Source organism: Tyto alba, unplaced genomic scaffold (genome assembly GCF_018691265.1).
Source record: "Tyto alba isolate M040663 unplaced genomic scaffold, T.alba_DEE_v4.0 Super-Scaffold_23, whole genome shotgun sequence".
Classification (NCBI taxonomy): Eukaryota; Metazoa; Chordata; class Aves; order Strigiformes; family Tytonidae; genus Tyto; species Tyto alba.
The window spans coordinates 30,240,890-30,255,526 of record NW_024881297.1 but is presented as its reverse complement, the minus strand read 5'-3'; the positions used below and the strand labels follow the sequence as shown (position 1 = coordinate 30,255,526).

Genomic DNA, 14,637 nt, shown 5'->3' with positions numbered 1-14,637 from the left:
ACACGGGGCTTTTCTGGGGGTGCAGGGGGACCAGTTGAGGGTGCATTAAACTGCCGGCTTGATGTGGCCCCCCAGGGATGCTTTTGGGGTAGGTCTGCATTGTTTGTTAAATGCAGGTCTGCTCGAGTTCATGCTTGCCTCACATCAAAGCTTGCTGGAGACCAACTGGCACTGAGCAAGCTCTGGGGCATAATTGGAGAGAAAACCTGAGCTTGCATTAACCCTAAATGTTGTGCTGTTGTGTGTGGTGTGGGTGGGCTGAGGATGACCCGAAGAAAGTCTTCTGAAAATGCAGCCAGTGGAGAGAAACAGGGTCTGCCTTTGGGAAGAACGTATCCTGGGATGAAATGAGTTTCCTTTGCAGGCTGGTCTCCATGCAGCACCCCAAAAATGTGCAGGCATTAATTTCTGGGGATCTAAGTTGAGCAGATGGCTCCAGGGCTCTGCGGATACACAGAGCTGGTCTGGCCAGGGCTTGTGGGAGGTCCGTGGGCGGTAGTGTCCTCCACCGAGGAGCTGAGGTGCCCACTGACGTCCCTTGCTCCATCCCCGCAGCGTGCCAAGCTGGAGGCAGCCATCGCTGAAGCCGAGGAACGTGGCGAGTTGGCCGTCAAAGATGCCAGGGCCAAGCTGGAGGAGCTGGAGGCAGCCCTGCAGAAGGCGAAGCAGGACATGGCCCGGCAGCTCCGCGAGTACCAGGAGCTCATGAACGTCAAGCTGGCCCTGGACATCGAGATCGCGACCTACAGGAAGCTGCTGGAGGGCGAGGAGAGCAGGTGGGGGCAACCTGTGGGTGTTACATGAGGAAGGGTCCAGCCCCTCATTCCCTTCGCTTGGGGACATTGCGAGGGCCCAATTCCAATTTCCGCAAGGAAATATAGAAGAGGAAACCATGCATTTTAAACAGATGTTTGATCCCGAAAATGCTTTGGCTGGAGAACCAAATGGGGAAGATTTGATACTTGTGATGAAAATATGCAAAGGAGAAATAAGTTGTTTTCTATCATATGTTTGATGTTGTGGCAGAAAATTTCCAAGCGGCTCAAATCCCAGTGGAATTAGGACAGAGTGCCTGTGCTTTTTCAGCCCCCTCGGGTGATAACAGAGCTTGTAAATGTAGGGCCAGAACAAAGCGCTGGATGGCACACTTATCTTGTCTGAATTATTTACAACAGCTGTAATAACTCACTGCCATTGTCTTCACCCTCAGCGCTGAGGCCCTGGGGGAACACTGAGTAATGCAGAGTCTAACCCGTCCTCTTCTCTTTTGCCTTTATGTTTTTTCTTCTCCAACAGGTTGGCTGGTGATGGAGTCGGCAATGTCAACATCTGTGAGTTGATTCTCTAATTTCTAATACTTACCCAGAGCCGTGTGCCTATAGAAAATGCAGGTGGGGGCCGGCTGGGTCTGGGCGCAGGAGCCCCATAGCGCCCTGCCCTGGCCACCCCCTTCTCAAATGGGAGCCCCTCGGGACAGAGGTTGATAGTGCTCTTGGCTCCCCGGCAGACTGCACCTCAAACGTAGGTGTAGGAGATTTAACTTGGGGGAATATTGATCTTTCTAGCCTCCCGTTTTTGTGTGGAGAAAAATGTATTAACGAGAAAAGGCATTGCCTGGACTGGATGTTTGGGCAGAGGTGATGTTCCAGGGTGTCTCTCCAGCTTGGGGAGCATTGGGTTCTCTGCTTGCCTGGATGCTGGACAGATGCTGCTCTTGGAGACGCTGTCCACAGCTCTAAACCAGTGGTTCTGCTTTCCATTCATTCAATCGCCATGGTAGCTGATGAACCACATGCCCACAGCCTCTTTGGTGCACCAAGAGACGAGCTGAACGCGTTTCTGATACACATGGGGTTCTTCGTGCTGCAGGGGGGCCTGAGCCAGACTGAGTGATGGAGGAGGAGATGGGCAGCTCAACCCCCACGCGCATCTGGCTTGGCCCAGAGAATAAATGCTCTGGACCGTGATGTAACAAGAGATCAGTGTCCCAGGCCCTGGGTTTTGCAGGAGATCGTAGAGAGTTTTCGTCTGGTTACTGCAATGTAAAAATGCCTCTCGTGAGGGTGCCAAACGGGGTTCGAAGTTCCCTGGTGCTTATGTGTGGTTTGCTTCTCTCTGTGCCGCAGCCGTGGTCAGCTCCAGCGGTGGCTATGCCGGTGCCAGTGGATTTCTGGGCGGAGGAATCGGAGGAGGCCTTAGCCTGGGGGCAGGCATGGGCAGCGGGGCGCTCGGCTTCTCCTCTGGGGGTGGCTCCAAATCCTACACCATCACCTCAACCTCGTCCAGCAGGAGAAGCTTCAGGAAGTAACTCCAGGAGCGGAGGGCAGCGGTACCCGTTACACCGAGCAGGGAAACCAGAGCAAGAAAAGTCTTGTTGCCTTTTATAGGACAAATTGGCTGCGAAACTTCTGCAGTGATGAATGAATTGGGATAAGACATACCAGAGTACCTGACCCTGCCACGTCACGCCTGAGGCTTGATCCTGCACGGTTGGACTTAGTGGGAACCGTTCCACTGAGAGCAGGTTCAAGCCTGTAGGGTGAAATGTACCCGGTGAAGCAGGTGGGATAACGCTTTTGTTACACGTGTGCTTGGTGCCCCCTGCTCACGGCTGGATTTCACCCTTTGAAGGCCAAAGCAGCCATTTGAGTGGCAAGCTATTCCACATTTCTGCTGTGGTTTTGCAAAAGAGACCAGAAGATTATCTCCCTCTTAATATGATTTAGAAAACTTTATTCCCTTAGGCTCCTCAGAAAATGCCAACCCTTGTTAAGATTTCAGCCTGGGTTTATTTTCTTAAAGTATACCGAGAAGAAAACAGTGCAACTGTGTTGAGTTTCTCCTTATTTTATTTGGAAATGGGCTCAGGAATGGAATTCAGTAATTCTCCTCTGAATGAAGCTGATCTCTTACCAAAGGCAATGCAGACAGATTTGCTTTCAGGTTCTTTGTAGCAAAGTAACTCATAAGCAAGCTCCCCCACCCATTCCCTCTCCTTAAAGGAAGCCCAAAGCTTAAGGGATATGAAGTTACTTAAAATGATGAGTAGCACACTAAAATGGGAGATAACATTCTCCATCCTTGGGTGTCTCTGTTTACCACCCTGTATTTCAAAGCGTATCTAGTGATATCTGGTGTCTTTACTACAGCTAGGGAAAAAGTGTGTTTTGTTGATGCATCGTTACAACAACTACTTGTTCCTGCCAAAATGTGTTTTCAACTTAAACGTGCCAGGGAAAATAGTTAGGTCATTACTGCAGTAGGAAGAATTGTTAGATAAATAACTCAAAGAAGCTGCACAGAATTGTTGTGTTGCATGCTCAGCCGTGTCCTAGCAGTGTGTCTTTGGTTGATGTTTTATGCCTTTGTGGTCTGGGACCTTGTCATGAGGCCATTAATAAAGTTTCCCTATTGCGTGCTTCTTCAGTCCCAGCTGAGTTCCCAGTCTGTGCCACCCTGGACGCTCAGGAGCCCTGGAAAACATCCCGTGTTACCGCCTTCCTCGCCTCTCCCACTGCAGTGGGGCAGTGCCGCGCTGTGCTCAGGGTCAGGATTTAGGGTTTGCTGCCTGCCCACTTCTTCCCTCCCCAGGCGAGTTTCCCCTGCCCGCCTTGCACCGAGTCTGGGCAGTGCGACGATGGGACTGGTTTTGTTGAAGCACTTGGCTGCAGCCCGGCCCCTGGTCAGGACCCAAACCGAGACCAATCCCTCTCTGAGCGCCACCCCCGGCGCGGAGCCGAGGAGCCAAGCGTTGGAGGAGGCGCCTCTCTTGGACGTGGCCAGAGCGTGGGGAGGCGAATCTGGGCCTTGCTGCCTGCGGACAGCTCATTCCTCCTCCTTCTGGGGCAGCGTGGGGGGAGAAGAGCTCACCCCAAGGTGCTCGGTGCTTGCTTCCGTTCTTCTCGTAGGGCCCCAGTGCAGAAGCGTTGCGAGCCCTTGCTGGGGCTGCTGGCGCAGCACCCCGTGGGGCTGGGACCAGGCAGAGGTGTTGTAGTCCCTGAGAAAAGCCATTTCCTCCAGGGCGAGGGTGGTGCCGAGGCTGCCAGGGCCTGGGGGGACGCTTCTCCCACCTGCCTCCTGCCCAGCCGCCGGGGCTGCAGCGCCCAGCGCCTGAGCCGCTGCAGCGCGGAGCCGCGGGGGTTCCCTCCACCAGCGGCACTAAGGGCAGAGCCCGGCTGGCGGCCGCCCGGCACACCCAGCTCGCGGCTTTTATGTCGCGGCCAAGAAGTGAAATGAAAAAAATCCCCTGAAGTTGGTTGAAACGCAAAGCTCCAAGGTAGCCCGTGCCCGGGTGTTTTTGGCAGGAGGTGTCCCTGTTTGCCGTCACGAGGAGTTGTGGGTCTCAGCCCTGCGAGAGATGCGCAGGGCTCCTCTGCCCTCTCTTCACTTTCCGGGTATGACGCGCGCCGCGCTGCCCCGCAGCCTGTGTGGCTGCAGCAGAACCACGCACAGGGGCCAGGGGACCTGCACCCGCCGGGAAATGCCGTGAGATCCCTCTGTGAGCCCATGGAGACTGGTGCCCTTGGTGCTCCCTGCTCGTCCTTTGGATCCGCTCTCGGCTCAGTCTGGGGCCATAAGTGGCTGCAGGCTTTCCTGATGGCATTCCACCCCTCTTGCCAGGCACTAACCCCCCGGAGTGGGGACAGTCACACTGAAGAGAAGTAAGTTCTTAATTAAGTTCCTTAAGTAAGTGGTCGAAATTTAATCTCTGCTTCAGGGGGGATGCTGCTCTTATCAGGGCTGAGCGCCCTGAATCAGCGTAGAGGCAGGTGTACTGAAAGTCTCCTGTTGAGTGCAATTTCTGCAAGTTGCGCTCAGGAGAAATAACGCAGTTTCAGAGGCAGCTTTGCAGCAGAGATTTTGGCACTTCCAGAGGAAGGAGACGCGACCCAGGGAAAAGCAGCACCCACGCGGTCCGGAGCCTGCCGCCGCGGAGCACGACGGCTGCTGGGCTGAGCGGCGGGGCAGCGGCTTTGGGAGCTGGCGCCCGCCCGGCGGCAGGCAGAGCCGTCGCCCGGCTCTCGTCGCTCGGGCTGAGCCTCCCACTGCTTCTCTGCTCAGCGGCCGGGCTGCCCGTGCTGGCGGGCAGGATGGCGCTGCTGGAGAGAAGAGAGGCGAAAAAAGAACCATGATGGGAGCGTGCAGGCCTCAGGGGTATAAAAGGTAGAAAAAGGGGTCAGATGGACCACAAAGCAATATTTTTTGGCCTCCCCGTTTTGCAGCAGTGACTAAGAAGGATAACAAGCATCTGAAATGTGCCCGAAGTCGTACACAGAGAAAGGGTGTTCACGTTGGTGCAGAGCCGGGAGCGTGCCTGCTCGGGACATCGGAGTGACCCAGCAAGCTGCTGTAGTTCGGGGAGGAGCTCAAAGGATTTCGGGAAAGCAGGAGGTCGTGCAGCTTTGCAGACACAAGTTGAGGGAAAGAGGGAGCCCAGCAGAGAGCAAAAGACAATTGCAGAGAGCAGTTCCTCCTCAGGTGGGCAAGTCCTCTGACCCATCCGGTGCCACCTCAGGGACGCTGCTCTGTTCATGCCTTGGGGCATCCCAGCCCCATTTTCTCTCCTGTTATGATTTAGGCAGGTTATGCTGCACAGCCAGGAGCGCATCCATCTCTCTGTACTCACCGGTGTAGTTTCAGCCTTGCATACAGCTCCATAACTGTAAGTGTTGGCTTCCTCACCAAAACATCTCCAAGCCCTTGGCTGTCACCCTGGTAGTTAAACACCTTCATAGCTCTGCCCTGGTGGGAGCGTGTTAGCCGTGAGGAACTCACACCGTGCCTGGGCTTTACTCACAGGCATCAGAGATGCCCAGCTGGTTTCATTTGGTGGTCAGGAGTATTTCCTCTTTCCAAGCCAACTCTACAAGGAAATCTTGCTGCTTCCTGAGCTCGTAAAAGCAGTGAAAATTATTTTTTTCCTTCCTACAATGTTGCTGGTTTCCATGCAAGTACAAAGCCCAGCTACCCTTGCCAAGGCTCGGAGCACGTCAGCTTCTGCCTCTTGCTCTCTGCAGGGTAAAATGCACAATAATTATACTTTATACTACTTATTTAGGTATACTTTATAAGTTTTTATCTAATACTTTAAGCAATACTTCTTTGAGTGTTTCTGCCATCCGAGCTTGCTCTCGGCCTCTATTTCTCCCCTCCTAGCGAGCTGCCCTGATTTTCTCTCTCCAGTTGGGCGCCCCAGCTGAACGCTGTGCCCTTGCTGAGCGTCCCTGGGATTCCCGCCTGGGCCGCTTTGCTCCCTCCACCCGCCCCTGTGGCAGTGCTGCAGCAGCAGCTGCGAACGCTGGGCTGCGAGGGTGGACATGTGTTGCTGCACTAGCAGGACTGAGGTCTGTCCACAGGTGTCAGAGGGTTTTACAAAGGAGGTAAGTTCTGTTCTGCTCTGTGGGGAAACTGAGGCAGAGGAAGAGTGAGCGCCTGGATGCAACCAGGCCTGGGAAGAAGGCTGCAGATGGTGGGGAGCTTTCTTTGGTTCCCCGGTGTTTAAGCAGCATTTGCTTCAGTTTCCATCAGTTTTTCAGTATCTACTGAGGCCAAAACCCTGCTCTGAGGTTGACTGAGATTTCCATCTTATGTTTAAAAGGAATTAAATGGCGTGAAATCCGTACGGGCCGGGCTGAGTCCCCAGCTCCACCGAGCGGGGAGGAGCAAAGTGGAAGGGAGACAACCCCTATCCTGGGAAGGTGGCCCCCTGGAAGACCTTGATGGGAAGCCTAATTGGCTTGATGAGGTTGCAGAGGACACCACCCCATACAGTGGAGATGGGAAGAGGTCCTCCAGCCTCTTGCTGGAGATGGGGGGACTTTGTGCTCGCGTGCTGGAGCGCTTGCAGCCTGGGAAGAGGCACGCAGCGTGGGTTGGGAGTTGGGTCTGCTTTGCCTGGGGGGTGACTGCAATGAGCTGAGCGGGGCCAGGATGAGTGGAGGGACGAGGGGGTATAAAACCATCCAGCAGCTCCTGATACCTGGTTTTGAGGAGTTTCCAGGCAACTTGAGGCAATCAGTGATGGTTTTAAGGGGATTTAGCAACCAATAATAGTAATAAAAAGATTCAGTTAGCTTTATGCAAATTTCTAGAGCATCTTTGCTTAGTCAGTGCCCTCTAAATGCTTTTGTTTGCTTGTTTTTCCTGGGGGAGAAATCATTTAGGGCTCCACCCTGTCCTAATGAAGGCAGCTAACCTAGGCAGCACCTGTTTCTTGTGCCTCCTTGGCAGCCAGCGTCGTAAACGCCCAGCGTTGGGTGGAATGGAGCCTGCTCCTTGTGTGCAGGTGTGAGGAAGAAGAGAGCTGTGCCTTCGACTCTGGGCCTCTCCTTGCGTAGCTGCTCATGTGCTCGGAGGGTGGGGGGGGGTTATGAGAGACCACTGAGGTGCAGTGGCTGGGTTAGGCAGGAGGGGCTCCCAGCGGCTGGAGGGCTTGGCCTGTGCCTGGTTAGAGCCCTGTATTATATATGTTATAGATATAAATGTGTGTGTGTGTATATTTATGTTTATATCCCAAGAATTAGCCCTCATTTCCCCAGATGAAGGTAACTGAGTTGCTATGTCAATTTATTGGAGATGCAAGACTAAAGCTAGAATAAAAACCACCGACAAAACACACGGTCATTAGAAACAAATCACCACTTCCTCCTTTCCTTCAAATAGAGTTAATGTACTTATTGCACGTGTGTGTGTGTGTGTGTGTTGGGTACTGGACAACCGGGAAGGCAACTGATGCCGGTCCCATGTGTTTTAAGGTTGGGTTTGGATCGCTTGAACAAGATCACAGAGAACTGTGTGTCTTAGGGCCAGACACGTCGATGGATCATCCCCTTTCATACCTGCCAGTGGACTCTGGCCCCCAGACCCTTCAGCTGTGGCGGCATTTATGGCAACAAATGAGCCGGACCATTAAAAAACCTGAAGAAAGAGGAAAACTGAGGTACGGTTTCAAAACAGGTAATGTAAGTATATGAGCAGACTGCCTTCAAACAGCAACAGCCCTCAAAATCTATCCTTTGGGGCAAATAATTAATGAAATCAATGTCATGTGTAGGGAAACTGCAAGCTAGGCGATTTTAGGGGAGTTCTGCTCATGCCAAGGGGGTTTGTATAATCTTAAAGGCTGACTGATAAAAATAGTTTGATCCAGGTTATGAGCTGCTAAGACAGATTGCCAGATAAAGCTCTAATGAAAATACTCTTAGGCAGAAGGTGCCCTCTCTCCTACTTCATTTTAATCCTTGAATCCGTAGGAGTGGGAAGACCAGGGAACTACACCCAAGGCATCTTGTTTTAACTGCATAATGGGAGTGATGAGTGGGATTTTAGCCCTTTTAGCTCCTAGATTCCCAAGCAGAAATAGCAAAACTCTTGAGGATAGAAGAGACCTCTTTGCCTTTTGTATCTCCCCGCAGTGGAAAATGGGGGAGCTCGGTGCACACCGGCTCTGGCGTGGCTGTTGCTGTGTGTTGGCAGCAGCACGTGTTGCTTCGTTTTCAGCTTTGCCATTCATCTGAAGCTCTTTACACGTTGCTCCTGGCTGACTTGGTCGTGGACACCACCTTCATGTGGGAGCTCCTCGTGCTGCTGCCGCTAACGCGGCCGCTGCAGCTCAGCGCTGTGCTGCAGACCCCCACGCGGCTGGTCCAGCACGAGTCTCTGTTGGCTGACACACGGGCGCTTGCAAAGCCAGGCTCTGGGCTGTAGGTGAGACCCCCCTGCAGGCGACAAGCAGCTGCAAAAGGCAGAGCAAAGCTGAGTTTCAGCTTGGGGAATTCCCTGGAGAAAAGGCAGAAGATGCTCCAGTTTGGTAGAAGGTGAACGACCCAACTTACAGATGTTGGTGGGGAAGCCGCCTTCTGCACAGAGCCTGTAAAGAATGGCAAGAGGTTGCACGTTATCGATCTATCCTCAAATGCAAAGCGCTTTAGCCTCAAATGTGAGCCTGACCCTCTCTAGTCTGTCGTTCCCTGTTTGGAGGCAGTAGGACTGGCTGTTCAGGTGGGTTAGGGCTAGAGTTAGGATTAGGGCACTGGTGAGGGTCTGGTTTAGGACTGATGGGAAGAACAGATCTGCCTCAGGGCTATGTGGTTGATTTGCAGCGTGGCAGCTCTGAAATGGCACTGTCTAATTGTTCTTCCTTTCAACAAATGCATCTAAAGCAGCTTGTGCAGCCTTGCTAGGGTCTGTCACCCGCCTGCTCTCCTCGCCCTCCAGCAGCTTCCTGCAGGTCGCGATCTCGATGGCCAGGGCCAGCTTGACGTTCATGAGCTCCTGGTACTCGCGGAGCTGCCGGGCCAGGTCAGCCTTGGCCTGCTGCAGGGCTGCCTCCAGCTCGGAGAGTTTGTGCTTTGCATCCTTGACGGTCGTTTCCCCGCGCTGCTCGGCGGCGGCCGCGGCGGCTTCCAGCTTGCAGCGCTGCAAGGAGTGAGGCACGGTCAGTGTTAGCTGCCTCTTTCTCTCTTCAGACGTAAGGCGTTAGCAAGAGATGGGTTTAAAGTCTGGTTGTGCATTCAGCCCAGCAGTAAGATGGACACGCAGTCCCCTCTAGCAGGGGCTCAAGGGAGCTGGACATGGAGTTCCAGTGCTCTCGTGTTGTTTGCAGGGAGTGGGATGCTCTAACCCCATCTGCCTTCAGGTGCTGCACGAGTTTGGCTTTAACACAGCCCTTGCTGCAGCAGCAGAGTCCCAGCTCATTAACACCCTTTGCAAGGTGCTACAGCACCATTTAATTTAGTTGTGGGAGCTTGCGGGAAGAGCAAATCTCTCTGCCCTGCTGAAACAACCAGACTTGGCTGTGCTCACCTGGTCCTTGGCCCTCCTGATGGCTCTGTTCAGTCTCTGGACTGTCCAGGTCAGCTCAGCTTTCTTGTCTTTTGTCTCTCTCAGGCTGCCAGCATTTCTCCCTGCAGTGACTTGCAGCTCCTCAAGCCCAAAAGACATTGTTGCATCCCCCCAAAACAATGCTTTGAGTTAAATCGGAGTGAATCAGGAGCGTGGGGGATGTTTCTCTCGGTTTTAAGTTGGTATGATGAGAGAAACTGCACCCAAACCCTCCCTCAGCCGGGTTTTCTCCCCTTGCTTTCATAGCAGGCCTGCGCTTCTGCCTGGCACCCGCGGGCAGTGTCCTCGTACTGAGCTGTGCTGCCCACAGCGATGCCATCTGATTCCAGATCTCGGCCGTTGTCCATCGTCGCACCCACCAACGTTTCTGAGATCTGGGCCCGCAGATGGTGGATTCCCTGGTGGCAACACGGGGTTGAGCTGGTCAGAGAGATGCTGGTCCTGCTCTGCTCCTGGTCCAGCCCCAAGCTGGTGGGTTATCCGCACCGTGCTGCTTCGTCCCCCTTTGCAGTGACCTTGCAGAGAAGAATTGCTGCTTCTTGCCATTCACCCCAGGGATGACCACTGCCCTGCCTTACCACCTCTTTCTCTGTCCTTTGGGTTAAGCAGCTTCAAAATCCAGCTGAGAAATGCAAACGATGGCTGGAGCAACGGGGAGACGTCTTACCTCTTGGTAGAACATTCTCAGGAATTCAGCCTCTTCTTTCAGGCTTTCCACCTTGGCTTCCAGCTCTGCTTTGTTTAAGTAAAAACAGTCCGCGTCCTAGAGACATGTTGGGGATAGAAGAAGGAAGTTTGTTAGCAAGAGCAGACTCAGGGCTACCCTTGGGGTGAGGGCCTTTCGGTGCTGGTACCATGACCCTGCGCCAGCTCCCAATTACACGGTTGCTGCTGATTTGAGTTCAAGCAAACCCAAGCAGCAACTCCTGCTTGTACTTGTTTTGCGTGCTGCTTTTGGGAAATAAATCACCGCGTGCGCCCCAAAGACCTGAACCCAGAGAGGAGAGTTCAAACAGCCCCTTGCTCACCTTCTTCAGGGCAACAAACTCACTCTGGGTGCACGGCCGCTGGCTGCATTCGTCCTTGTACCTGCGTGGGAAAATGGGAGATGTTTGCGTTCAGTGCAATTACATCTTTGTTTGGGTTTCTGCAGGCCTTCTTTCAAGAAATGAAACTCCCAATTTTCTTCCCTTCTCCCCAAACAGTGTTTTGGGATGCTTTGGTCTTGTTTCATAGCCCATGGGAAAGCAAGCATGTTTGCAGAGAAATTTCGGTATCTTTACAAATTTTCAGCAGAACTGTTTTCATTTGACCTTGGCAACAGCAAAAAGCTGCTGAACATTTCTAAATGTTAATTTTTTGAATTAGGAAGGAGAGAAAGAGAACCTGGAAAAGCAGCATCCTCCGTTTCCTCCATCTCTCTGTAAACTGGGACCTTGTTTTGTACAATGAGTTCCCGATAGATCTCTCCATCTGCCTAGTAGTTATCTGGGAAATATTTGCTACCACAAAAAGCTCACGGTCTCTGCCTGTTTGTGAATCTTGAACAACATTTTGAGTTTTGGACTAGCATTTCTCTGGTTTTCACTTACATTTTCCTGTTGATTTCCAAAACCTCCTGTAATGCTTTCAGGTCTGTTTCTACCTGGGCTCTGTTGCATCCCAGTGCTTCCAGCTGCTTCTTCAAGTTACCAGTATAAGCCCCTAACGTGGGCATGAGGGTATTCTTGCTGTGGTTTTGACCCTGCAGAATGCTCCACTTGCTCTTCAGCACCTTGTTCTGCTGTTCCAGGAATCGAACCTGAACCCCAGAAAGCAGACCAGGAAACAAGGTGAGGATTAAGAGCTCGTGAGAGCCAGTGTCCATGCAACAGCCGTGAGGTGTGTTCCTGCTCTCGGTACACATGCATGCAGGGTTTCCTAATCAGGTGTGCTTTTGTTCTGGGCCACCCATGTGGAAATGCACAAAAAGAATAAGCACTTCTAGAAAGAAGAGAGTTCCAGTAAATTGGGGATATGCGGAGAAGAATGGGGGGGAACTGGAAGGCTGATGAAACTGGCTTTAGCTTACTCCTTCCCTGTCGTCAGGCCTAGAGGTCAGAGCAATAGCGTCTGTGCACTGAAGATTCCCCAGTGGCTCATAAACACCTTGGTGCTCAACAGGCGCCCTTACGCATGTTGCCCCCAATGACTTGTCTTGCAAGGATTCCATGCCCTTTCCACGCTGGACACCTCACTTGGTCTCTAGTGCTTGCTAACTGGAGCTGGGGAGGGGTTTGCAGCTCACCCTCTCAGTGAAAGAAGCCAACTGGTTGTTGAGGATCTTGGTCTGCTCCTTCTCTTGGTTCTTCACCACTTGCATGTTGGGATCGAGTTCCAAGCCGAGCGGTTGGAGCAGTAGCTCATTGATGGGGATGTGTGGGATGGTGCGTGGCCTGGACGTGGCCACCAACCCCCGTAGCCAAAGCCAGCACCTCTGTAGCCCAACCCTGTGCCAGCTGCACCAAAGCCATATCCATGTCCTGGAGGAGGAGATCTTCCAACAGCTATTCTGCGCCTGGAGCACACCGTCAGGACTCCTGCAGCTGAGGTAGCCCATGCCACCGCCCCGTGACATGATACAGTGCTGAAAATACATCAATTCCGGGCAAGAGCTACAGAGGAAGAGCTGAAATTCCTGATGGCATGGCCGGAGCTGATGCTGTAGGAGCAGCAGGATATGGTTGCTGGTGGGAGATGAATTGGTGTAGGCGACGTGCTGGGAGCAGATTCCAGGGTGCAGTTCCCTCTAAGCACAGTGGAGCACCTTCTTCCTTTTATTTGCCCGGAAAATGGGGTGAGGCCACGTGAAAATTCCACAGAATGATTATGATACAAAGAATGTGAACTACTTCACATATGCTGTGCTTACCAGCTGAGAAAGCAGCAGCACATTGGCTGCATGAAAGTTTGAAGAACGGCGTTAAGTCAGAGGGGTCATATTTGGGTCTTGTGTAATAGCAACAAAAATTAGGGAAGTTGGGCCGGGTGAATTGTTTTCAGGACATGGAAAAAATTGCATGTTCCCCTTTTTATAGATTGGATGAAGTGGAACTGAGACTTTGAAAATGTAAAATGCTTTTCTATCAAAGGAGATCTTTATGTTTTGCTGGTACCTGAGCTTGTGAGTAAGAGCTCTGAAGGTGAATGTGATTCAATCTCCTGCTTAATAAAAACTATCAGTAATACATGTGAATTTACTGAGAATTAATGAACAAAGTCTTGCGGGCAGGTTAGTGGTAAATGACCATGTTTTGTTGGTTCTGCCTATAAAAAGGCAACGTGTTTCAATGCCAGGGAAACATCTGTGGGGCCAAACCTTTTTTTTTTCTGCAGGTTGCTGATATAACTGTTTTCCAACATGGTAATTTCTTTGGGGGGAATTGCTGATTGGCTGAAATGGAAACCGATGCTCGGAACACGGCAGCTTTTGCAGACACTCTTATTGGCCAAATCCTCAGAAAACGGGTGTCTCCTCCTCCCCTCATCCCTCGCCTTGAATGCTGGGCTCCCACCGGGCTTGGGGCAGGGCCAGGCTTGCTCCTTCACCTCCTACTTTGGGCAAGTGCCCTCATTGTGGCGTCAGGGCTCCGACTCTTCCTGGCTTTGCTGTTCACACGCGTGTGTCCGGGTCCTTGGAAGGACAGGGATGGTGTTGGTGCCCGTGTCCCTGTGCAGGAGGTTGGCCTGTTTTGGAGGGGCAGGGTGGAAGTTTCAAACTAATGGTTTTGGTTTGTTTACTGCATTTCTTCCCCCTTCCCCATTCAGTGGTTGGTTACCATTGCAAGCCAAAATTACCAGCTTTGTTGTAGGGATCTGGGAGCTCCTGGACACTTTGGCTCAGGGGCTCACAGACATCCTTAGGGGAAAGCTAGAGCCGATTTGTGATTCTCCTAAACCCTCGTGCGTCAGGCCATGTTGCTCCAGACTGTAGTTTTGTGTTGCGGCTCTGGCTGCATCTCTTCGCTCCACGTCGCTATCCTAGAAAATGCTTTCTGCTTTTGCTGAGACAACTGACACCAAATGCAACTGTCCAGTGCTTTTGGACAGAAATCTGAGGCCAGGGTTTGCGGGAGGCTGGGCTTGCAGGGAGCCTGACCCAAAAGGAGAGGGATGGTGGATAAAGCTGCAGGTTCTCTAATGCAACAGGGAAAGGCAGTTGAATATATTGTTGAACTGACTCAAAAAAACCCTGAAATGTTTTGAACTAGCTCAGTTAAGACAAATAGTTCAAATTGGGTTGAGCATGTTGGGAGTGAGACGTTTTGGTGTTACAATTTTTTTTTAATGGAAAAATCTCCAAAAAACCCACACAAAAATAACCAAAAGAAAAAAAAAAAAAAACAAAAAACAAAACAAAACAAAAAAAAAAAAAAAAAACAAACAAGAAAAAAGAAAACCCAAGAAAAAAAAACATTTTGTTTCAGAAAACCTTTTTGATGGACAAATTCCTTTTCTTCCATCCCACCACAGGCTTCAGAGTGGGAAAATATCCCCTGGTTTTGTTCCTGTTCTCGTGATCTCTTGCATCCCAGCCGCGTTCACGCAGTCTGTCTGTCACCACTTTTGGCAGGTCGGTCACACCACGGTGATTTTCAGCCCCCAGCGAATTTCCCCCGCCCCTTTCACCCTGGTTTTAGGGGATTAGGTCCAGGGGTACGATGTTCACTGGGTGCTGGACACAGGAGGAGCGTGGCGGGAGAGACACGCTGTGACCCCATCTCCGCCCCCGCGCCCTGGTCCCGTGGAGCAGCT

The 14,637-nt window shown here is 52.1% G+C and overlaps 2 protein-coding genes across 3 annotated transcripts in view; one reads left to right on the top strand and one right to left on the bottom strand.

The window, feature by feature from the left end:
• The window catches only part of LOC104366198 (keratin, type II cytoskeletal cochleal), a 32,554-nt gene extending 29,128 nt beyond the window's left edge, over positions 1-3,426 (top strand). For both annotated transcript variants that reach the window (XM_032997495.2, XM_032997494.2), the window contains 3 exons: positions 556-776; positions 1,297-1,331; positions 2,127-3,426. In XM_032997495.2, the coding sequence (XP_032853386.2) occupies positions 556-776; positions 1,297-1,331; positions 2,127-2,308 (438 nt within the window). In that variant the 3' untranslated portion in view covers positions 2,309-3,426. The remainder of the gene's footprint in view (positions 1-555; positions 777-1,296; positions 1,332-2,126) is intronic.
• Positions 3,427-8,522: 5,096 nt separating this feature from the next.
• Positions 8,523-13,457, bottom strand: LOC116962759 (keratin, type II cytoskeletal cochleal-like). The gene is given in 11 exon segments (XM_042796892.1): positions 8,523-8,754; positions 8,831-8,869; positions 9,197-9,417; positions 9,805-9,931; positions 10,078-10,241; positions 10,511-10,606; positions 10,872-10,932; positions 11,436-11,644; positions 12,131-12,294; positions 12,297-12,428; positions 13,439-13,457. Coding segments are annotated over 11 exon segments (1,464 nt in total).
• Positions 13,458-14,637: the final 1,180 nt, after the last annotated feature.